At 51.4% G+C, this 24,362-nt stretch overlaps 1 protein-coding gene across 1 annotated transcript in view; it reads left to right on the top strand.

Moving 5' to 3' along the window:
- Positions 1 to 24,362, top strand: part of TTC12 (tetratricopeptide repeat domain 12) — a 62,921-nt gene that overhangs the window by 19,808 nt on the left and 18,751 nt on the right. The window contains exons 7-13 of the mRNA XM_004712868.2: positions 730 to 789; positions 7,308 to 7,379; positions 10,336 to 10,396; positions 10,957 to 11,145; positions 12,056 to 12,125; positions 12,856 to 12,944; positions 18,766 to 18,934. Coding sequence (XP_004712925.2) covers positions 730 to 789; positions 7,308 to 7,379; positions 10,336 to 10,396; positions 10,957 to 11,145; positions 12,056 to 12,125; positions 12,856 to 12,944; positions 18,766 to 18,934 — 710 coding nt within the window. The remainder of the gene's footprint in view (positions 1 to 729; positions 790 to 7,307; positions 7,380 to 10,335; positions 10,397 to 10,956; positions 11,146 to 12,055; positions 12,126 to 12,855; positions 12,945 to 18,765; positions 18,935 to 24,362) is intronic.

The raw sequence follows: 24,362 nt of genomic DNA, 5'->3' as shown, positions 1-24,362 counted from the left end.
AAGGCATTCCTTGATGCTTTCCCAAAACAGAAAGCTCATCCCAAGACACAAGCGCTAAGTGCGCTGCCTGGCGTTCCAAGAGTCGTTTGACCCGGTCACTATGTTTAAACTGCTGGGCCAGTTTGCGTGACCTTCGGAAGATCTTGTGAAGCGCGTGCTGCCGCGGGCTTGCTAGAGGGAAAACCCTTCCCTCCAACAATCGCTCAGATGGCTTTGTTCTTCTCCTGGAAGAAACCCACTTCCCTTGAGTTGATTCCGACTCATACAGACCCTATGGGACTGAGGGGAATCTCCCGTAGCTCCCGAGACAGTAAGTCTTCATAGGAGGAGAAAGCCCATCTGTCTCCCAAGTGGCTGGTGGCTTTAAACTGCTGGCCTTCTGGTTAGCAGCAAACACGTAACCCAGTCCACCACCAGGGCTCCTTTTTTCTTTTTATTGTTACTAACTGCCTTACAGATACATCATTCACATACTATAAAAATCACCCATTTAAAGTGTGCTGTTCAGGGGGGTTTCGTGTATTTACAGAGTTATGCAGGCATCCCCACAATTGACTTTAGAATATTTTGATCACCTTCCTAAAAAACCTGTACCCTGAATCCATCACCCCCAATCATCCTCACCACCAAGCCCCAAGCTCACCTCTAGGCAACCGCCCTATCCGGGTGGGCGCTCCTTCGGCGCTTGGCTCGAGCTCGGTGTCACAATCAGCTGTGTCTGTCTTGCAGGCTTACATAAAGCTCGGGGACTACCAGAAGGCACTGGTGGATTGCGACTGGGCTCTAAAGGTAAGAGAGTGTGTCCTTCACCCTCGCAATGGCATTGGGCTTGCCGGGCCTCATGAGTCAGACAGATGTGAAGGGAATAAACTGCCCGGGAGCCACAAGGAAAGTAGACTTTGTGATCTATTGGCTGGCATGGGAGTCCTGGTGGGCTAGTGGTTATGAGTTGGGCTGTTAATCCCAAGACCAGCTGTTTGAAACCACCAGCAGCCCCTTGGAAGAAAGAGGAGGCTCTACTCCCATAAAGAGTTGCGGTCTTGGAAACTCACAGGGGCAGGTCTACCCTGTCCTCTAGGGTCACTATGAGTGGAAATCGCCTCGATGGCAGTGCGTTTTGTTGAGCATGAATGTGGCATGGGGTCCTGGTGATGCATAGAACAGGCCTTGCCCAGAGTAGGCACTCCACTGACACTGCTGTTACCATGGTTTCTCAGTTATTGGTTGCCAAGGCTTCTTTGGGGTGAGGATGTCCCCGTTCCTGCAACCTTGTCCTCCCTCAGCCCTGTGTGCGTTTTCTCCTCCGGCGCGGATACTTAGGAAGTGTAACATCCCTGATTTGTAGTGGGATCATCAGAAGAAAGGGTTCCTGCTAGCTATTGAGCCTGGAGGCAGTCAGGCCTCAGGCAGAAAGCCTCATACAGTGTGTGGTATTTTTTCCCAAACCTGCCAAGATCATCACATGGGGCTAGACCTGCTGGAAACAGGAGACTTTTAAACAGAGACGTGGCAAGATCTCACCCAGAGACATTATTTCAGGTGACTCCTAGCTACCCTGCAGGGCAGAGTGGAACTTCTCTATAGCACCACCGAGATGGTGATCTTTGCAGAAGCAGGCTTCTCTCTCAGAGAGGCTGGTGGTCTCGAACTGCTGAGCTTACAGTTAGCAGCCCAACACATAACCCCTGCACCACCGAGGCTCCTCCCTACACAAGGGTATCGCCTTTCTAGGAGCTGCTCAGACCTCATCGCATTGCTCCCAGCTTCAGGGCAACCCAACTGGCCTGCTCCTTCCCCTTCTTTGATGATCATTCCCTTGTTTTCACCCTCGTTCTGTACGAGACGACAGAGACTAGAAGGCTTTCCTTTGTTCTGACAATCGCAGCAAAACCCACCTTCCCTACGAGCTGGTGTGAGCTGTGCTCTGCGAGCCTTTCTGCATCCTGTTGTGCTCAGCACCACCTTCGTCCCCACTTCTCAACCAGGCCGCGGAGCCTCAGACAGCACCCTGCCTGTGTCTCAGTGCAAGCCCAGGCCCCTAACAGTCTAGTCTGTGTGGCTCCCTGCGGAGACCGTCAGCCCCAGTCTCCACTGGGGGCCTTCCAGGGTGGCTTTTCCGACCTGAGAAGGAGCAGGGAGGGTGCCACGCCACCTCACTGGTTGCTTCACAACGTGACCCATGATGAAACCACGGCGAAGCAGACCCGACGGAGCAGACACTGAAAAGCACGATACTCAGCAGCCTATCTCACCAAATACCCAGCGAGGCTCATGGTTGAGGAGGTTTCAGTAAATACTTGGAGGAGCGGGGGAAGGTCTTCTAGACACTGACAATGGTTCTCCTGCATGCTGTTGTTGTTAAGCTGCCACATCGAGTCGGCTGGGACCCATGGCGACCCTTCACGTAACAGAAGGAAACACCGCAGGTGACCTGTGCCTCCCCACAATTGTTCCTCTGCCAGAGCCCTCTGAGCAGCCACTGGGTCACTCCATCTCGTCCTCCTGCATAGAAGCCGCGAAGGAAAAGCAGCTTCACTCTCTTTAAAATACATCCGTTGTGAATGCCACTGGCCCTCTATTATTAATTGCACTGCCATGTTTTATTTTTTGAAAATAATACACCTTCTATGTTTGTTTGCCAACCTAACACCCCTCCTCCATTCCCGCCCCCCCCCCCCCCCACACACACACACATCATGGGGTATTTTTGTAAGCATACTATGATAGTTTTTGTGCTTGTTTTTAACTCTGGCAACATGGTTGGGTTTTTTTTTTTTAAAGGAACCTGTGTTAGGCAGGGTTCTCTAGAGAAACAAAACCAGTACATATGACTATATAGAGAGGTTTATACAGCAATAAGGAATATAACAGCTAAGTTAGACCACACAGCAGTACAGAGGGCTCAGTTCAATTCACTTTCATGGAACAGTTAATATACTGGAAGTCCTTCACCTCACGCAGGCTGCAGGGTCCAAGGTCAAGGAAGCAGACAGTGGAGTCCTCCCTTGGGCAATGCAGGCAGAGTTTGCCCACAGATAGCAAACAACAGGGTGGGTCAGCAATAGTCAGTAGCTTGGTGGGAGCTTAGCGAAGCAGGCCCAGATGGGCTATCGAACTCAAGCAATGCAAGGTGACAGGATCCATCAGCCTCAAGCTCAAGCAACGTATGATGCACCAGCAGCATGGAGAAGCAGGTCTTGAAAGAGCCCAAACCCTAGCGACAGGATCCACAGGTTCGCTTAGCCCACAGGTAGTGTAGCACACAGGTTGAAGCAGAGAACTAGCTAAAGCAGCAGCATGCTGGTCCATCACCAGAGAGCAAGGTGGGGGGAGGAGATGGCCTTGCAGAGCCACTTATCTCTTTGCCCTCCAATCAAACTGTGACCTTATTAATCTCACATGTTCCTATTGACCAGGTTGGCACAATAAACCTAACTGTCACAGCACCCTTATGGAAATACCTCTCAGGGGAGAGGACATGGTTGGTCAACACATTTACAGGGCGTGTTGTTGGCATAAAAAGTTGTACCTCTGTCCTGCCTATTGCTGTTCGACACTTGTGAATTGGTGGAGACAGGCCCGTGTGATGGCCTTTCAAACCTGATACTCCTGGTCTGGGAAAGACAAAGCTGTGCAGCCAGATTCAATTAATATCAAAATATCTCTTTCTGGCCCAACCCATTCTGGCACAATGAACGATACCTTCCTCCATAGGCAGCCTTCCTTTGAAGGGGCCCTGGTTAGTCCCATAGGGACCCCGGGGCTCCTGATGAGAGCTGACCTACCATCAAAGGGGAAAGGGCCCATTAGGGAGGAAATCTTTTAGTGGCACCTGGTCCCTGTGTCTGAGAATGGCCACACAGCCCCAGCCGCAGCCCCACGCAGTGACACTGTAGGCAGTGGACCAGGCTCCGTGGGGGACACTGATTTCTCCACCAGCAGTGCTCATGAACTTGAGCAGCCTCCTTTCCCTCTGATCATTCCTTTCCAGCTGCCTCCATCTCCTCCTTCAGGAAAACTCTGGGGTTCACTTGGCTCCCAGACTCCCTTCTCTCTGCAGTAGTTTCCTCCTCTCACCAGTTCAACTCTTCATCTCTGCACAATGGCTCTGAGACCTACTTCCCCAGCCTCCACTTCCCCAGCCCAGGCCAGATTTCTGCTGCCTCCTGCCATCTCCATTTTGGTTGTCTTTCGGCATCTGAAGCTCAGTATGTCTAGAATCAAATGCTTCATTTTCCCACCCAAAGCCCACTCCCTGTCCTGAGGTCGCCTTCCTCTGTTGTGGCACCGCCTGTCTCTCAGGCGTCTCTGATGCCACCCTCCGCTGCACCCCAGCATGTGGAGTGAGCTGGTGTTGCTTAGGCCTGCCTTTGCCAGAGCGCTGGGGTCTGGATTTGCCATCATCACCACCAACTTCTGATGTTAGCTCCTTGGTCTAAGTGACTGTCTGGGTCCCCTTCTCTAACTCCCTGACTGTCTTTCCTCTGGTGAGTCCAACATGCCGGCTCCCGACCAGTGTTCCTACATGCCCCCACTGACCACCCACCCTACCCTATAGCCTCCACGTGGAGTCCCTAACCTGGCCTTCACACCAGAACCCATCAGAGCACAGCTGGACTCTCCTCTGAAGCCCCTCATAGTCTCATCTCCAGACTTGGCTGGCTCACCCCACTCTCCCTCCCTCCTCCTCACTCCACCTCTCCCAAGACCCAGCTCTTCTCCCTACTGCCCAACTGCTCTTGCGTGTCTCAGAAGGAGACTGCCTGTGGTGGATAAGCCCTTAGGTTCTGGAGTCAAAAAACAGATGATAAATCCCAGCTTTTTTACTCACTAGCCATGTGACTGTAAGGAGCCCTGGTGGCGTAGTGGTTGCAAGTTGGGCTGAGATCCACAAGGTCAGCAGTTTAAAACCACCAGCCACTCCTCGGGAGAAAGACGAGGCTTTCTATTCCCATCAACAGTGACCTTCTCCTAGCGACTCGATGGCCGTGAGTTTGAGTTTGGGTATGTGATCTAGAGCCTCTGAAACCTGTAGTTTGGGGGGGATTTTAATCTACAAACAGAGCTAATCATTGGATGTACTTCATGGAGTTGTTCTGCGGCTGGATCGTCCCCATGGGATCATTCACATGACCCAGGGCTTTTTGGAAGGACCCCTGAGGAGGAAGTCCAGCCAGAGTGCTGTGTAGATGCCAGGATGGTGAGACTTCATCCCACAGACTTTGGACGTGGTGCAGGAGAGGCCCATCCCTGGAGAGGGACATCATGCTTGGTCAAGTAGAAGGTCAATGAAGAAGAGGAAGACTCTCTGGACCAGATGCATGGACACAGCGGCTGCGACAATGGGCTCAAGCATCACAGTTGCGAGGATGTCCTTCTGATGCCCAGCAGGCCGCTGATGCCCAGTCAACGGCTCCCAACAACCACAGTGAGACTCCTCGACAAGCAGGAGCGTTTATGACTAGTATTAGGATTCTCGTCACAGCAGTAACTTAGTGCTGAATCAGAAAAGAACAGACGTGAAAAGTGCATCTCTCAAGGGCTCGCCGCATCGGAAGCTCATCACTGCCTCGTCCGGGTTGTTCCCTTTCCATGAATTTTCCCTTTCTGCCTGGAATGGATTGCTGAGACCTTGGCGCCGGGCTCGGTGCTGTTGTACGTACATTTCCCCTCTCAAAACAGCGGGTGCCTCCGTGCTGGCCTTACCCTCCCTCTGCAGACGAGTCCAAGGGGCAGCAGAGAAGGTAAGTCGCCGGGCCAGTGCCTGCAGCTGGTGAGTGGCAGAGCCAAGATTCACTCGGGCCCTGCTAGTCTCCTGGACTTGCAGTCTGATTCTTCTTCCTGTGTACCTTTAACTTCATGGTGACCCTATAGGACAGGGTAGAACTGCCCCCTGTGCATGTCCAAGACTCTAACTCTGTATGGGGACAGAAAGCCCATCATTCTCCCAAGGAGTGGTGTCGAACTTGGGAGACCTTGTGGTTATTAGCTTGCCCGGCGCTTAACCACTCACCTCAACGGCGGCGAATCTGGAGTTTTTAACTTTCTCAGAATCTGCCAAATGTCAGATTGCCTGCCAAAGAGGTTACTGTATAAAACATCATAGATTCCCACTTTCCCATGAAGAGTTCTCGCTCGGCATTTCATGCCCCCACTGACTCTTGGTATTGGCGATTTTGAAACATGTAGCCACTGTGACTTTAATGGTTTTCCTGATAATTATGTTGAACTTTAAAAAAAAAAAGTTTTATTGACAGTTCACACATACGTTTCAATAATTCAATCATATTCAAAAAAGTTGGGTAATCATCACCACCATCAATATTAGGACACGCCTTCTTCCTTCTACCCATTGCTGTAGCTCCCCGTTTCTCCCCACCTGGCAAGCCTTCCCTATGGTGCCCCTGGGAAACTATGAATCCAGTTGCAGTCTCCATAGATTTACCTAAACTGGGATTTCATATCCAGAAAAACATACAGGATAAAAAAAAAATAACCCAACAACAACTGAGGGCCATCTGGTGTGGTGCAATGCCTTGCACATCAAAGGGATTCAATAAAATTAATTGTCTGAGTGCTTCTTACTGTACTTAATGCCCCAGTGCTGCCAGGTTATGCTCTGGGCCACTGTAATTATGAGCAGCAGGCAGGTGCAAGGCCACCTGGGCAAAATTTTCAGCCATAAATATCAATACTGCCCTTTGACCATCCCTCCTGATCTTAAGAGATAAGAATGTAAGTTCCCAGGGTGCACATCGTGATTAATGTGGGGAGAGGAACCTCCTGGCCCCAATAGGATGTCAGGGTAACCTCAGCCATGCATCCCCAGTGAACCTCCCTCACTTTTTGGAAAGCAGTGGTTCTCAAACCGGGCTTCCCACTTGTATCACCTGGAGAGCTGAAACCATGACTGATGCCTGGTCCCCACCCCAGAGTGCCTGTGACTGGCATGGGCTGCAGCCTGGCCGTCCAGCGTTTTGCAGGCATCCCAGGGGGTTCTAGTGCTCAGCCAAGGAGAAAAGCTCTTCTAAACCCAGGCTTTCTGTTCTGTCTCTGACTGGGTCCCATTGAGTGGAAATGAACACTGGCAATTGTCATTACTGCATTCGCCAGCGAGCTTATGTGCACACCCAGGCTCCTCGCAGGCATCAGTTACTTTGCTCTGAAGTGCACAGAAAAAGTTTTCATCGTCAGCCCTGTCCCGAGAACCAAAGCTCAGACATAGCTCTGTGAGCTAGACAGTTAGGGGGCTGGCTAAGGGCTTCAGATCTTTGGAAACATCTGATCACCCACTCCCTTTCACGCAGTGTGATGAGAACTGCACAAAAGCATATTTCCATATGGGGAAAGCCCACCTGGCGCTGAAGAACTACGGTCAGGTAAGTTCTCAGAGGTTTCTTCAGTGGGGTGTGATCTCAGAGCAGTGCTTCCGAGGGTCTCCGGCAGGAAACCCTGGAGTAGATCGTAATCAACCCATTAGTACTTCCGAGGTAAGTCTTCATATCTCAGAGTTGGGAAGGATGCAGGGTATCAGCTGGTGCATCCTCACCTGCTGCAGGAATCCTTTCGCAGTGGGCTTTACCAGTGTTTGTTCAGCCCCAGGAGGAGAGGAGTCTCTGGAGAGACAAGGATAAGCAAATCGATGAAATCAAAACTCACTTGTAGTCTCATCACCCAAAGGCAACTACACACACACATCTTATATTTTTACTAGCAGCTTTGTGGAGCTATGTTCACACACCCGACCAATTACCATGTTTGTGTCTATATTGGCCTCTTGTATTAAACTCTGGAGAAGTGGTGTTTCCATTATCTTGCCTTCTTTGAGTTATGCGAGTACTTTATTCTGGATCCAAGGACAAGGGTTTGCTGTTTGTTTGCATTTCCCCAGATCCGTGGACTGCGAACCTTTTCTCCCAGTCTATGCACTGGCTTTTCACTTTCTTGGCCGTGCAAAGGTTTTCAATTGGGTTGAAGTCCGATTGGTCTGTCGTTTCGTTGCTAGAGTTTGTTTTTTTGTGTCCCATAAGAAACTGTTGTCCAAGCCAAAGTCACAACCATTCACACCTTTCCTCCCCTGAGCTTTATCACGTTAGCACTCGCATTTATGTCCTTGATGTTACTTTGTGTTAAGGTTTTTCTAGGTTGTGAGCTAGGGTCCAATTTCATCCTTCTGCTGTGGCTACCTAGTTCTCCCAGACCCATGTCTTAAGAAGGCTCTTCCTTCTTCATGGAATGGTAGGGGCACCCTTGCCAAAAATCAGCTTTCCATACCTGTATGGGTGCATTACTTTATTCTCTATTTCATTCCATTGGTCTGTGTGTCTGTGCTCATGGCTGTACCATCCTGTCCTAAGACAGCTGTGTGGTGACATTGGAAATCAGAAGTCTGGGGGCTTCAACTTAGTTTTAGTTCCTCGAGATTGTGGTAGCTCTTCTGGGTCCCTTGAATCTCCATGTGACTTGTAGGACTGACTTGCCCATTTCTTGCCAGTTCAGTTGGTAGAGCAGCCAGCTGGAAGTTTGAGAGGGATTGTTTTGACTTTGTAGATCAGGCTGAGAAGTCGTGCCATCTAAATAGTACTGTCTTCTGATCCATGAACATGGGATGTCTTTCCATTTATAAGACGACGATGTTTTTTAAATAGTCATTGCCTCATATTGAACCTTCCTTAAGAAGCATTTCTGTGTTGGATTATAATTGTAAAAGTAGTGTTGGCTTATTGTAATAAAGATAAATATTAGTGAGGTAAATAAGGAATGTTCATTTCCCCCTCTCTGCCAGATTCTATTGACACACTCAATCATTAGTCAATTCACGCATTCACCTAGCAAATACTTATTGTGCCCTTCCTTTTTGCCATGTCCTATCGGGGCAGTAGGAGTTCATGGAACTCAGATTCGTCGGTGACAAACAGGAGACAGAACCAGCTAAGTCGTGCAAGACAATGTACTGAGTGAGCGTGATGAGTATTCTTGATAAAAAGACATCCGGGAGCCACTAAGGCGAGACAGTTTTAAATGGGGTGGTTAGCAAGGTGCCTCTGCGGAAATGGAGGGTGTGAATGAGGGGTCCATGTGGATATTCAAGGGGGCTCAGAAAGTACAGGAAAATTCATTTTGTCTTTCAGTTCACTTTCCCACAAACTTTTTGGAGCCCCCTTCTATAGGCTGGAACACTCAGCCTCTAGGAGGGGAGGGCGAGGAAGTGATGGGAGTGTGGCGGGGACGATCTTGAAGCACCTCGGAGGCTCTCGAAGGACCTTGGCGTTGGCTTGGAGCAAACTGGCAGCCGTTGTAGGATTTTGAGCACAGGCACGACAAGATGGGACTTATGTTTTAAAGGCTCACCCTGACTGCTGCATTGGAAGGGTAGTTGGGCAGGGCAAGGGCAGGTCGGAGAGCAGTTAGCAAGCTACAGCCGTAAAGTATCCAAGGGAGAAGTGCTGCTGATGGGAGTGGTGGGGTTCTGGGTGCATGCTCATGACCGAGACAGCAGGACTTGCTGGTTGGTTGGATCTGGGGCTGAAGAGAAGGTGGCTAGCGGTCCCGGTGTTTGATGTAGAGCCTCCCCCCGTGACGCGGTGGTCTGTTTTCTGTGATGCTTTCCCTGCGCCTCATTTCTGAGTCCAGATCTCAATGGTAGCCTTCAGCTATCTCAGACTCAACTTTTTCTTTTCTGACTCGGTGGACTCTTCCTGATGTCCCCGAGGGTAATGCACCCCTAAACCCAGAGATCCCCATGAACTAGAATCGTTCTTTCACCAGAAACTTTGGCAAAACTTTCCATGAGAGTCCCTCAATCCTGAGTTTCCTAGCTGACTCCAGCAAAGGGGCCCCATCTGGCTGCCTCTGCAGGCCTGTACCCCTAATTAGGCCATTCTCTTTCCCTGTTCCCCAAATTCTGCCGGCAATGTGTCTAGCTGCATTTCCCCCTGGCTCTCTGTGAGCATCGCCGACAGGTAGCCTCCTGGTCTCTCTCAGTACAAAATCACATCTAAACGTTGTCATTTATGAGTCACTTATGAGACTTCCTATCCCAGTCAGACACGATCCACAAGAATTTAGGATGGGACATTTTTCATCCCAGGCTGTTTCTGACAACACCATTTTTAACCCCCCTATGAAGGCTGAAATACCTTTTGTCCCCACAGTCCCAGAGAAGCCTACACAAAATGCAAAGTGCACGCCGGACCCCGCAGCCCCCACCCCCCACCCCCACATGCCCCTCCCGAGGAGGAAATCATGGAGGCCCCGGGCCCTGTGGTGCCCACTAGCTGCCCTGTAATCCCGCTACCTGCCGACACGCCTCCAGGTCTGGTTTCTTTTTTGCAGTCCAGAGAATGTTATCAGAAGATCTTAGAAATAGACCCCAAGCTGCAGCCACAGGTGAAAGGTGAGCGTCCCTGCTGATATCCTTCCTTCCTCGCCCCCTGGTGACCCTGCACCTTCTCTGCTCTTGGCTACAGAGCAGCAGCCTTCTTGCCCGAGCTCCGTGATCACCCTCCTGTGTCACCAGCCACACTGCCCTGCTTCCCATTCGCCTCTTCCTCACCATCCTCCCCTGGGCCCATCCTGGCAGGGAATTAGCTTTGTCCTCCTTCCTCCTTCCTCCAGGTCGTTAAAGACTCTGGCCGTTATTTGTGCTTCTCGCCAGAGGAGCCCTGGTGACGCAGGGGGTTGCTAACCGCCGGCCAGCCGTTTGAACCCTACCAGCTGCTCCCCACTCCCATAAAGGGTCACAGTCTCAGAACAGCCCCTCCCCGGGGCAGTCAGAGCCCACCCTATAGGGTCGATGTGAGTTGTCATTGGCCTGATGGCAGGGAAGCTGGGGCTTTGTGGGTGCTTCTCAACCCTACCATGCTCAAAAGGGGGCAAGCCTTAAAAAGTGGCTTCTTGGCTGGTACTGTTGATGGTTCGCATTTGCTTGTTCTGTGTCCTTCTGTTCCCTGCTAGATTGCCTGCACCACGTGGGTCTTCAGGAGAAAGCTGAACTTCAAGAGAAGGAGGCCCATGAATCGCTGGCTTCGGGAAACAACACAGCCGTGACCACCAGGAATCTCCTGGAGACCCTTTCCAAGCCTGACCAGATTCCTTTGTTCTATGCCGGGGGGATTGAGATCCTGACGGAAATGATGGCCGAGGGTAAGCCGGAGATGCAAGCCATCTCCTGAGTCTACTACAGTGTGGGGCTGACAGGTACACGAGAGAGAGAGACACCCCCCCCCCATTCTGGCTTCATCTTTCCCTGGAGCATGTGCACCCACCACAGACCCACCATTAGTTATTGGTGTCACATCCGACACGCCACACACCACATACACAGACATGGCCCACATACATACTTAGTCATACCACGTGCACTTACGTCACATGTGCACATACCACACAACTTAGCGCTCTCTCTCTCTCTCTCTCACACACACACACACACACACACACACACACACACACACGCATGCACGTGCGCACCATGAATTTAATGACTGTTTAGGAAGGGAAAGTTGTTCAGAGCCGACATCTGCTCTCCTCCCACTAAGGAGAGCTGGGCTGTTCTCTCGTCCTGGTTCCTGTAAGCACTGATACCGGGCCTTCAACCATTTAGGTGACTCGGGGTTGGGTTGCTATCTGTGAAAACAGATGGTGGCCTGGCTCCCCTTGGAGCCCACAGTGGGGATGCTCAGGTCCCCCCTCCTGTGGTTTCTTCCCCTCTCGCGCCTGGACATAGCTTTGAGTTATTTAATGTCTGAGAGCAGGTGGATTGGGCAGCTTTTCCTGGGGTTTAAGCAGCTCTGCATCTCCAAAGATTCCCACCTTATGAGTGGGGCAGAGAAGCCACAGGGCCACTGTAGCTTAGCTCGCCTCTCAGTGAGGGTGTCCCTTGTCCTGTGGCTCTGAGTGGCTCATCCACTCATCTGTTGTCCTTTCTCTCTGAAACACAAAGGTGATGCTTCTCCTCTCAGGTGTTAATTGGGTGACCTTGATCTGCCGTATCAAGCCTGTGCTGCAATTAAACACCAGCCAGAATGGGTTTTTCTCGGTGATTTCGTTCCAGGCACAGAGCGAACTTTATTCAGAACACACAGTGGATTCAGTATCATTGGTGACAATGAGGTCATAAGAAGGTAGGAGGCATGGATCAAGGGCCGCCCCCGTCTGCCCCCACTCCCACCCCTCGTAGCACCCAGGCCAGGGAAGACACCCCCACTAAGCACAGAGGTGGCAGACTGGAGCTGTGGTCAGGAAGCCTTAGCCCTGGGCGGTGTTGAACTCGACCACAGTGGACATTGGGTCGAGAGGCAGGAGCACGTCCCAGGGGGCCGCCCCGAGCACACCCCCGGCAGGGACAAGACCAGCCTCACCAATTTCCCACCAGTTTGTGCAAGATTGCTATTTGTGCTTTTGTTTTCCTATCTCCATTTGGAATTTGCTGAGCAAGTCAGGAAAGGATTTCTGCTGGCCCCTGGTGATCCCATTTGTAATTTCATCAGAAGCAAGGCCCACGCGGCGGTTGTGTTTTCTGTTTCGGGGTATCTCAGCGGTGCACTCCCTGAGGCTTAGAGCGGGGCGTGGGCTGGAGTCAGCCCACTTTTATTTGAGCAAAGGTGCGGGTGGGGGACTTTCCAGGGCCCTCTCACAACCATTGCCCATGGCCAGGCCCACTGCCCTCCCTCCTTCCTTGCGGCCCCCATCTCTCCACCTGGAGCTCTTGGGTCACAGCTTTGCTCTCCTAGGACCCTGGAGGAAACCTGTGATTTGGGAAGTCTGGGCACGGATGGAAGAAAGCAAGCGGGATGAGAAGCAAGGTCAAGGTTAATGTCCAGCTTGAATACTGCTCTCCCTTCTCTGCTCTAGATGCTTCTCCTCTGCAGGGAAGGACGCAGTCGAAGAGACCGTGTGCCTGTCTGTTCTCAGGCTCTGGCAGGCTGTGTGCAGGGAGAATGGTAAGCCCAGCAAATCACCGTTCATCACCAATAAAGCACCATGAACACCGCAGCCTGACTGTGCCCCTGAAGGCCAGGCCTGGGGAAGCAGATGTCTAGGCCTGCCCCCTCCCCCTTGCAGTGTCTGGATCTCAAGAGGCCAGACCTGCATCGCCTGGAAGGCTGCCCCATGGGTGATGGGCTAGGCCAGCGCCGCAGTGAGTGGGACCCCACCTGGCCTCCCGCCCTGCTCTTTGCAGATTCATGACTTCTGCCTTAGCAGTGGGGAGGGGTGGCCAGGACTTCTCCTTCCCTGTCTGTCTAAAACCTTGTCCCTCTTTGCTGACCACATCACCCATTTTAGTACAGTGAGATTTACGAACACCCCTGCTGGCATCCTCAGACACTGATTGGGGTGTGATGCCCCGGCAGTAAAAAGCTACTGGGATTTTATTAACCTTGTTAACGCTGACTCTTCCTTAACACTAGAGCATCTTCGGGGCCTCCTTAAGTTCTGCGCGATCTTTCTGACTGCTTTAACGACTTCGGTGTGCATAAATATTTCCAAGTATTTTCCTCATTTCCTAAGAAAATGTGTGCACAAAGCACTGAAGGTGGAAATGAGGGCCCCTACCTTTCAGTCCCACTGTGCTGCTCTGAGAGCCGGGGAGAGCATTCATATGCAGTTTTTTGGTTTGTTTGAGATGAACTTAATTATCACCAAAGACTCCAAAAGCATTTCCCTTTTAATTTTTCTCCTTTTTTTTTTTTGGTGGGGGGTAGCCACTTGCACTACTATTTAGATTTGAGGGATAAGGAATCTGGAGGAGTTATTTTGTTTGGTTTGAAGGAAGCATACTGTGTGCATTTACACCACAACACGTCTCAAGAAATGAAACCAACGGCGTTCTCTTGGTAAACCCTTCACATAGGTGACTGTCTTCCCTGACACCCCTCCCCACTAGCCTCCCTCCCTCCCTCCTCAATATCCTCTCCCTCCCCTCTCTTTCCATTCCCACCCAACCCCTGTGCCAGCCTCCTCGTAGCCATCAAAGCCTTGCCTTTTGGTGTATAAACCCATATACTCTTTATATACTATATACTTTCATGTATAAACCTGTATCCTTTTCTTTGTTTTTTCTTATAATGATGGTGTTAATAGATTTTTCTTTTTGTAAGATTGACTAAGTTTGCTAAGCTTAATGTCCTCTAGCATCATCCATGTCTTTGGGTGTTGGAGAGAGTTGTTGATGGATGCGTCATACTTCCTGGTATGACTGTACCAGAGCTTGTTACCCATTCCCGTGTGAATGGGTCTGGGGCTGTTCCAATGTTTTTGCTAGTACAGAAAGTGCTGCAGTCGGCTAAGTGTGTGTGTGTCTGCTGCTGTTCTCTGTTTCTCTAGTGCGTGCACCAGTAGAGGGACTGCGCAGTTGTAAGGTGCTTGTATTTGCATCTGTTTAAGGAAGTGCCATCCTGATTTCCAGAGTGGCTGCACAGGGCTGCAGTCCCACCAGCAATGTGACACTCTTCCGATTTCTCCGGATCCTCCCCATTATTTATTATTTCCTGTTTTGTTGAATTTTGCTAAAAGTGTTGGTGTGAGTTGGTATCTCATTATTGTTTTACTTGGTATTTTTCTTATTGCTCATGAATGTGAACATTTCTTCATATGGCTCTTGGCTCCCTGGATATCATCTTTGGTAAATTGTCTATTCATATCTTGTGCCCCTTTTTTGATTGGGTTAGAAAATTTGATACTTTTCTCATTAAGATGTTGTAGTTTTCTATAGATTTTGGAGATTAGCTCTTTATCTGATGTTTTATGGCTGAGTAGTTTTTCCCAATCTGTGAGTTTTCTGTTGACTCTTTTGATGAGGTCTATTAATGTGCATGTATGCCCTGTTTTTAGTGTGTTTTGGGTCTTTATTTTGTCGTCTGTAGTGTGGATGTTCTCCAATAAATTTGTATTAGGATCCTTCAGTGCATTCCGTGGTCATTATAATTGTGTGGTTTATATTTAGGTCTTTGATCCATCTCACGTTCGTTTTTGTATGTGGTATGAAGGATAGGTCCTATTTCATTCTTTTTGTGGGTGAATATCCCGTTTTTCCAGCGCCATGTGTTGGAAAGGCTGTCTCCTCCCCATTTGATGTGTGTTAGTCCTTTACCAAAGACTAGGTGTCTGCAGGCACTTGCTTGCATTTCTGGGTTCTCAGTTCTCACCCAGTGGTCTTCATGTCCATCACTGTGCCGGGGCCAGACTGTTTTGATTGCCATGGGGACACACTGGGTGTTAAGTCTGGCAGTGAAAAGCCTCTTTGTTTCCATTTTCTAATGGCGACTGGTTTGCCTTGGATTTTTTTTTCCCTTCCATACAAAGTTGGCGATTAGTTGTTTCCACTTCTGTGAAGAATTTTGGCGGGATTTCTGTTGGAATTGCATTGAATTTGTGAAGTATGTTTGGTACTATTGACACTTTCACAATTTTCAGTCTGCCTCTCCAGGAACATGGCAGCTGGTCCATTTGTGCTCTTTGTTTCCTGGAAGGAGCGCTTTGTAGTTTTCCTTGTATATGTCTTTTGTTTCTTTGATAAGACTTACTCCTAAACGTTTTATCTTTTGTGTAGTTATTGTAAATGGTATTATTCATTTAGTACCCTTCTGCAGTATCATCACCCTCAATTTGCAAGAATCCACCTGATCTCTCTGTGTCGATCTCATAGCCTGCTACGGTGCCAACATTTCCAATTAGTTCGCGCAATATTTAAATTTAATCTTTGGGGTCTTCTATGTATAGGAGGACTATGTCATCAGCAAATAAGGAGATTTTTATTTCTTCTGTGCCTTTGTGGACACCGTTAATATCTTTTTGGTGTCTTATGGCCCCAGCTGAAACTTCCAAGATTGTGGTCAAAGTGGTGATAACAGGCAACCTTGTCCCGTTCCAAGAAGCAGGGTTTTGTTTCTGTTTCTGTGTTGTTGTGATGTCTGTCTGTGTTAAAAACACGGAACACTTGTGAGGCTACAAACGATTTTTCTTGATTTAGAAGCAGAACTTGTAATGGTTTCAAGGTCAAATCTGCAGCATCAGCAGTGGAAAAGTCATCTCAAGTTCTGGACAATGAGGAAGTCCGGGTTCTTCTTTCTGGAAGGGGATCAGCACTCAATGAGCACTGTCTCCCAATGCTGTGTTGGGCTGTGCTGTGCTGGGCTGTGCTGTGCTGTGCTGAGCCCTGGCCTGGCCCAGGATTTTTGAAATCCCTCTCTAGGAGGGTCAAAGTGGCGGGGCAGGATGGCCCTGTGTTTCTCCAGGGGGGATCTGGCATGGCAAGCAGGGGGGATCTGGCATGGCAAGCACACCGACTTCGGTTTCCAGGAACCTACGGGTCACACCTTTTTTTTTAACATTTGGAAAAATGACCATCGCACTGTCAGACACCACCCAGGAGGTAAATGTTTGCTTGTCGAGCAATGAAATCTTGGTGCATCCGTGTCATTAAACCTCACGCAGCGTTTATAAAGGACCCGAAGGGAAATCCACGACCGTGGTCAAGTCTGGAATCCTATAGGGTAGACGAGAACCTGCCCCCTAGGGTTTCTGGGGCTGTAAGTCTTTTTTTTTTTTTTTTCCAGCTCAAAGGACTCATTTCCCAGCACCATGTTGACAATGTTCCGTTGCTTTTTGGATGTTTTTCAGTGGCTTTTTTTTTTTTAAGCAGACTGCCTCATCTTTCTCCCACTAACTCTTTTAGTTTGCAGCCCAATGCTTATCCACTGTGCCACAAGAATAGAGGACGAAGCAAAAACTCACTGACATGGAGTGGTGCTGGCTCAGAGGGACCCCGGAGGACAGGGTAGAACTGCCCCTGTGGGTTTCTGGAACTCTTTACGGAAGTAAAAAGCCTTGTCTTTCTCCAGCAGTGACTGGTGGTTTTGAAGTGCTGACCTCCCAGTTAGCACCCAGCTGGTAACCCACTCGGCCCCCAGGTTGCCTTTATAAAGGACAGGGATGTTTACAAGTAAGGGCATGGGAATATGTCTGGTGTATTCTTGAGTGAGCAGGGAAGCCAATTACAGGCTAGTTTGTGTAACATGCTTAACATTCTCTGCAGTGTGGACTACTTAACAGCTCCCCCGGGGAGTGGGCTTACCTGGAGAGAATGCAGAGAGAGGGGCTTTGATCTTCAGTTTTATACCACTTCTGGGTTGTCTGAATTGCTTACAGTGAGCTGCTTCTCCAGCAGAAGTGAGAGAGAGACAAACTAAGCCACCCCTGCCCATCTCGACAATCACGAGAGTGTTTTGACATTGTCAGTGGCTGTCGAGCCGGCTCCAATCACGGCAACCCTGCCCAGGACAACAGGACACACGCTGCCCAGTCCTGCAGTCGTAGGTGTCTGTGCGTCCGATCTGGCTGCCACTCTGTATGCTGAGTGTCTTCCAACCCACGAGCCTCATCTTCTCCCCTTCCAGCTCTCTACCAGACAGTGTTCTGAAGTAGGCTCTCAGGGCTTTCTTCTTTGTCTGGCTTAGTCTGGAAGTGCCCCCCTGAAGCCTCTCTGTCACAGGCCCCGCTCCCCTGGTGTTTGGAACTCGGATGGGCATAGCCCCCAGCAGCATGCAGCTACTGTCATGGTCCGTGCTGATGGCTGGCAGGTACTTGGTGGGACAGGAGTAATCAGACACAAAAGGCGCCCTGGTGGCACAGTGTTTAAAAAGCCCGACTGTTAGTGGACTGGGTTGGCAGTTCAAACCCCCCAGGCGTTCTGCAGGAGAAAGATGGAGCCGTCTGCCCCCCTCCAGATGCACAGCCTTGGAAACTCCGAGGGGCAGCTCCACTCAATCCCATGGGGTCCCTGTGAGTCACAGTCAACCTGAGAGCAATGGGTTGGGTTGGGTTTGGCCATCATAGACACACGTATATGCTGGAGATCACAATGCCATCTCCAACGACCTGGCTTCTGGTCAGGTGTCAGATGTCATGACAATCCCATGACAATCCCATTACCCTGGCTCTTGCAGGGCCTAGAAGGGCCCTCGGAGCCCTGATGTTTTAGCGACTGTGCATTGGGCTGCCAGCTGCTAGGTCAGCAGTTCGAAACCACCAGCTGCTCCGTGGGAAAAAGACGTGGCTTTCGGCTCCCATAAAGAGTTACAGCCCTGGACACTCACAGGGACCGTTCGACCCTGTCCTATGGGGTCACTGTTAGTTGCCATCGGCTTGATGGCACTGAGTTTGTTTTTCATTAGAAGGGGACGCCCAGGTGATGGGTCCCGGCCCTGGGTGTGCAGTTCACTCTGTCTCAAACCTCAGCCCCCGCCTCTCTCTTGCTCTCCAACACTCCCATGTGACCTGCTGAAAGGGGAGACCCCAGCCCCGCGACCCCTGAAGAAGAGCTTCCAAATGAGGAAGGAGGGCATGGTGTATTGATTAAGGTGTCCATGTGATAGTCTGGTTGCCTAGAAAGAATTCTGTGTGGGGTCCCCATTCCACACCTTCGTGGGAGCAGACAGCCTCATCTTTCTCCTGAAGAGGAGTTGGGGGGTTTGCAGTCCAATGCTCACCCACCAGCGCCAGCAGGGCTCCTTGAAGGATTCTGCTAGGAAGAGCGTCATCCTTATGTCACGAATGAGGACACTGCACAACAGGGGGATCCAGTGACTTGGGGAAGGATAGTCACCTGGCAGCCCAAGCTCATACCACCTTGTCACCCTGTGTCTCCAGTGAGCGGGAGAAGCAATGGCCAGGCCCCCCCACTGGGATGGGGGGGCGGGGGGACAGACACGTGTGATGGCCGCCAGGACTAGACCCGAAGCTGACAGCCCCTGTGCTTTGCAGAAGAAAACCAGCGCCTGCTGTTGACGTGCCCCGGCCTGGGGGGGCTGCTGCCCTGTCTCTTGGCCTCCGGAGTTGTGACCCTCCGGCAGCAGAGCCTGGCCTTGCTGCTACAGCTCGCCCAGACGGAGACCGGCCGGAGCCTGATCCTCAGCCACCTTGACCTGACCCGGTAAGACCCTGCTGGCAGCACCTGGCTTGAGGCACATCAGGCCACCACCAAGCCTGCCTCTCTTCTCCGGGCTCTGACATGTTCGATGCCACCAGGCTTTAGGGAGGGTCCATTAAAGAGAGAGCCAGGACAACCTCCGGTCAGAACCGAGGACTGTGAACCATCTCACCTCCTCTGAGCCCCTGCCTGGCCTCCCTCCCCATGACTCTGCCGGCAGCATTCACGGGCTTCCACAGTCGGCTCTGAGACCCGTGCTCCAAATGCGTCACGGGTCTCGTTCTTGGGTCTACCCTGGTCCCACCTTTGCTTTCTTCTCTCATTCCTGTGAGGGGCAACCCTGCAAACTCAGAGTGCATCTCCGTACGCCCCTTAGGGACCATCAGTAAGTAAACCAGACACTGTGGCAAGGGCCTTTTCCACGCTTCCGGCAATAGGAGTAGAAAGTGCCTCCTTCCAAAGTAGACATGATAAAAAATTACCAGACCTGCCCTGTGTTTTTCTAGCTGGAAGAAGCTGAGTTTGACCAGAGGGGCTTGCCCATTTTCAGTTCAAAAGGCTGAATATTGGTTGTTGTGCGGGACCCACTCCAGTAGAATCAGTAGCAGTGGTGACGGCTGGCATTACCTGTGTCTCACCCATAATCTAAAAGTTAACCTTCTAATTCCATTCCTTATTAGTTCATCTTGTCTCCCCTCAGCCACTGAGCTGGACGAAAACCAACCCCAGCCCCACTGCCATCCAGTCAATTCCGACTCAGAGGGACCCAGAGATCAGAGTGCAACGGCCCCGTGGGTTCACAAGGCTGCCCGTCTTTATAGGAGTGGAAAGCCTCATCTTCCTCCCTCAGTTCGGTTGGTAGACTTGAACTGCTGATCGTTCAGTAGGGTTCTTCTGAGGTGGCCAAGGTCGGTGTTCTGACCTCATTTTACAGATGGGCACAGCGAGTAAAAGGTGTGGCTGTCACCCATCGATCTCCCAGGTGCCTGTTCCTGGGACTCCAAGTTCTCTTTTCTCTGACCAGTAAGGAAAGGAGTAAGGACTAAAGGCCTGTGAGGTCTTCCTCCGGAGCAGCCAAGGCCTTTCCCGTGCAGGTGTGGGAGTGCAGCCTGCGGAGGGCAGGTGATGGTTGGCGTGGCTGTGCCGCCCCACCTCCCCGCTGAGCTGAGCTGGCTCCCCTCGTAGCTTCAGTGGCTGACAGCAGGCCCAGGCTGACACTCGGCCATCTGGACAGATAAGAGCTTCGAAAGCACGTTTCAAATCTCAACCAAGTCTGCAGTCACACTTCCTCACACCTTTTTCATTCGGTTTCTCGTCTCTGTGCGCAGCTGCAGCTACCGTCCCATGCGTCCTCCTCCCCCGGCTGCATTGGAGAGCAATGTGACCTCTTCGTGCAGTGCTGCACATGCTCTTTAGACAGTCAGGGAGCCCTTGGCCCAGCACCGTGGTGCCCCCTCTTCTCATGATGCCCATCTCCCATGACACTGGAAGGGGCTCTTGGTAATGCAGTGGGACTTCAGTTTGAAGCAGGACAGCACCACCCATGGGCCCCTTGGCCCTCTAGAGGAGCCGAAGGAAGGAGCTGAGTGAGGGCCATGGGCTCTGTGGGAGGGGCCGGAGGTAGAGTTCCACACAGTCCCGAGCTCCGATCCTGTGCATCTAGCTACCCCTTCCTTCCCCTATGGCCCAGGAGAGCCCCTTACCCCTGCTGAGCCCCAGAGGCGTGTGGCCTTGCCAGGCCGAGGGAGGGAGGGTGATGTAAGTAACACGCTGAAGCTAAATAGTGACGGCTTGTGTTCGTCAGGTTGCAAACAGGAGAAAAGGTGGCAGCTGCTGCTGTAGTTCAGTGGCTTAGAGATGTCAGGGGGAAGGTTTCTGTCCTTCGCTTGACCTTTCCCTCAAGGTCACCCAAGGCTACCGCAGGTCCTCGCATCACGTCTCCATTTAAGACAGGCTAAAACGGGCCAACAGAGAAAGAAGGGGCTTTCTACTCCGGCCGGAGTTACAGCCTCGGAAACTCACAGGGGCCGTTGTCCTGTGCTACAGTGTCACTGCGCGTCGGAGTCGATTCGGTGAGTGTGGTTGTGGGTTGCCAGCCGAGTCTGTCCTCTTGACCAGGAGAATAAAAACAAACAACCAACGCACTGCCGTGGACCCGATGCTGACTCACAGAGACAACCCCCCCCCCATGGGTTTCGGAGACTGTTCAGAGGAGTAGAAAGCCCCGTTTTCTCCAGCAGAGCTGCTGGTGGTGCCCAGCCAAGCTACTGTGTATTTCCCTTCGGTCAGAATGGTGTCACATGGCCACGCCTGGCCGGGAAAACAAGAACTTCGTGGTTCCAGCTCCTGTGATGGAGTCTGTCGGGCTAGGAGAAGGGGGGCTTGCAGGGGTGGGGGTACTGTAGCCTGAGGCCACAGAGAGCGTCTGCCACGCACAGCCACCCGTGCCAGGCGCCTGGGAAGGACTCGAGTGCAGGGTTAGTCATCGTGTCCTCTTCCTTAAACAGGTGGTCCTGCGTGCAGCTATTACACCAGACCATTGTCTGATCCGGGCCCACCCGGAGGGACAAGTGCAGAGCACAAAAACCTGTCACCAAAAAAAAAAAGGGAAAGAGAGACAAAAAGGAGCCGAAAGGACACTCTGTCCTCTTTAGATAATGAGTCCAGAAAGGATATGCACTTGTCACATGGTGAGCTGTCTAGCCGCTGCTACCTCCTAGGACAAAACGCCACAGTGATCTTTGGCGGCTCTCATCTTCAGCACAGTGCTGGCTCATTAACATTCCTAAGCATTTAGGCTGGTGAAGGAGGAATCGGAACAAACGGTAACACGAATGCTTTCTGACAGCCGGACTCTGCATTGCACTGCTCCTGGGGGAGGTAGGGGCTGGCAGGGGCTTGACTCCAGCCCCGTGCTCTCGTAAGCCTGGGCGCAACACCCCTCCAGGGAGGGTCTCAGCGTCTTTGTCCTCTTCTTCTCCCTGTGATCGGGACGGGTCACTAAAATAGCTAATAGCATTCGGGTCTCTGACTAGCTAATGGGTGGATTCGACCCTCACCTCCCCAGCCAGCCTACCACATTCCAAGACTGTTCAGGATGGTATAAAATGATCTCCTTACCCTAAGCACAGATCTGTGCGCCCCCTACCTCTAAGGGACAAATGCTGCCTCCCTAAACTGAGAACCTTGTTCTGTTTCGGACCCACTGCAGGTTTTGTCATACTCTTGCTCTTTCGGCTTCCGGAAAGGCCGGTTAAAGACTCTCATCTAATCCAGGTTAAACACCATCGTTCCTTCCACTATCCGTCAGGTGATTTGGCCTCACCTAGAAAGGTGGCTGTATACATCCAGGACCACAGATACAGGTGGCTGGCTGCATGTGTCATTTCTTTTAAGAAGAATGAGCACAAGGGTGGTCGCTATAAGGGGAAGTTAAAGATGCCCCAAACATCCAACGTTTCCTAACGCTTTTCTACCCCATCATCTCTGATCCCGACCACCATGCCTGCCCACATAGTCTCTCTCACCTCTCCAGGCCCCACGGCCCACTGCACCGTCTCACAGAGCTCACGAACCGTTGAGGAAGGGCTCCTGTGGAGCAGAGTGGAGCCTGGCAAGTCCCAGAGCTGTAGTTCAGACATTCATCTGGAAGATTCTCCTGACCCATGCTACATTGGCAAGTCAGAGGGCAGACGGGCTGTTGACTCACAGGATGGAAGAAAGCTGGCAAATGCGCTCAGGCAATAGGCCGCTGGCTCAAGTCTGGAGAACTGGCATCAGACGGAGATGAGCCAGATGCAGGATCCAGAGCAAGGAGCACGTTTTGCCAGAGTGCGGTCAGCCTGGCCACAGAGCTGCTACAAAACTGCACGCAGCAAAGGCCTCAACTGGTTTGGCTAAGCAGGGGGCACACGAGGCCTCGCATGACCGGCATGGCTCCTGAGCCTTGGGTCAGGGGTCTTCTAGGGCAGGAACTGGCATCTGACTGGTGTTTGTCCGAGTGATTTAGCACAAGAACCAGACGTCTGCACACCCTTACTCAGAAAGGGGGATCAACAGAAATGGCATTTTGCCCATGTTTGGAGTAGTGATGGAGGTGTGCTGTCAGCCTCCTGATATCAAGGTCCGGATGAGGGTACGTGGTGATTGCTGTGCGTATTTGGCCAGCCATATCTAGCCTCGGCCAATTCCATGATCCCAGCCACCTGCTTTTCTTAATGAAACAGGAAGCTGGTGGTTTGCCTAATAAAACACCCAAATTCAACTCCCATTGAGTCCCTTCTGGCTCACAGCGACCCCTACAGGACAGCGTAGAGCTGCCTTTGTGGGTTCCTGACCTTGTCAATCTCTACTGCAGGGGAAAGCCTCATCCCGCTCCCTCGGAGCAGCTGGTTACGCCGTGGTTCACAGCCCAGCACATAACCCACTGTGCCACCAGGGCTCCTGTGCAGCATGAAGCAGGAAGTTCCTGTTTTGACCCAGGCATCAGATAGTATGTTTCCCCAAGGAAAGGAAGAGGGAGGCCTTGAGCCACACCCTCCAGTCATGGTGCCTCATTAGCATAATAGACCACACTCTAATCTGGAGCTGTTACAGAGGGTGGGGATCAGAACATGGTGGATTATGGCTAAAAGGGCCACATGATTAAGGTGACCAGACGTCCCAATTTTGGCGGGACAGTCCGGATTTTTAACAATTTTTCCTGCGTCCCGCGTTTTTTAAAAGTCCCAATTTTTTGAAAGAATGCACGACAAGCTAGGGTATATGGTTTTCGGCTGCCATGTGGCTATTTCACCAGGATATGAGTTTTATCAATGGTGTCCCACTTTGCCAAGGTTAAAATCTGGTCACCTTACATATGCTGTCACTCACTGCCCCACACTAGGGCCAGGCCCATGCCCCTGAAGGCCAGACCCAATGGACACCTTCCTCATTTTCTCACGTGACTGTCCTTAGGGCATTTGGCTCTCTTGAAACTCTGCAGCAGCCTCGTTCCTGGCCTCTGCCTACCCACCTCCTCACGTTCCGTCCTCGGTTACGTTTGTGGGCTCCCCTTACACTTTCACCACCGACGAAGCAGCAGGCTCCAGACCCTACCCCTTTGCCCTTTTAACTACCATGATACATTTTTCTCTCTGGACACTCCTGCCCCCGGGCATCTCCCCCTCAATGACCACATGCACCTACAAGTACCTTTTTCAAACTTTTGTCTCATTCTGCCCCAAGACCCTGTCATCTTTGTACTTGGCACTTCCATCCATCCATCCGCCCAAATCAGAACCCTGAAATTCCCCTAGATCTCCCCTGGTTTTGTTGATGACTGTTCCCGTGTAAATGAATACCACAAGCAGGTGTCTTTAACAGCCATTGATTTTTCTCCCCGTGGAACCCCAAACCAAGCCTCTTCCTTGGGGGACCAGGCATACAGCAC

This window comes from Echinops telfairi, unplaced genomic scaffold, assembly GCF_000313985.2.
Source record: "Echinops telfairi isolate 266 unplaced genomic scaffold, ASM31398v2 ScPeMD7_7463;HRSCAF=8501, whole genome shotgun sequence".
Taxonomy (NCBI): domain Eukaryota; kingdom Metazoa; phylum Chordata; class Mammalia; order Afrosoricida; family Tenrecidae; genus Echinops; species Echinops telfairi.
This window is presented reverse-complemented; position numbering and strand designations above follow the sequence as displayed.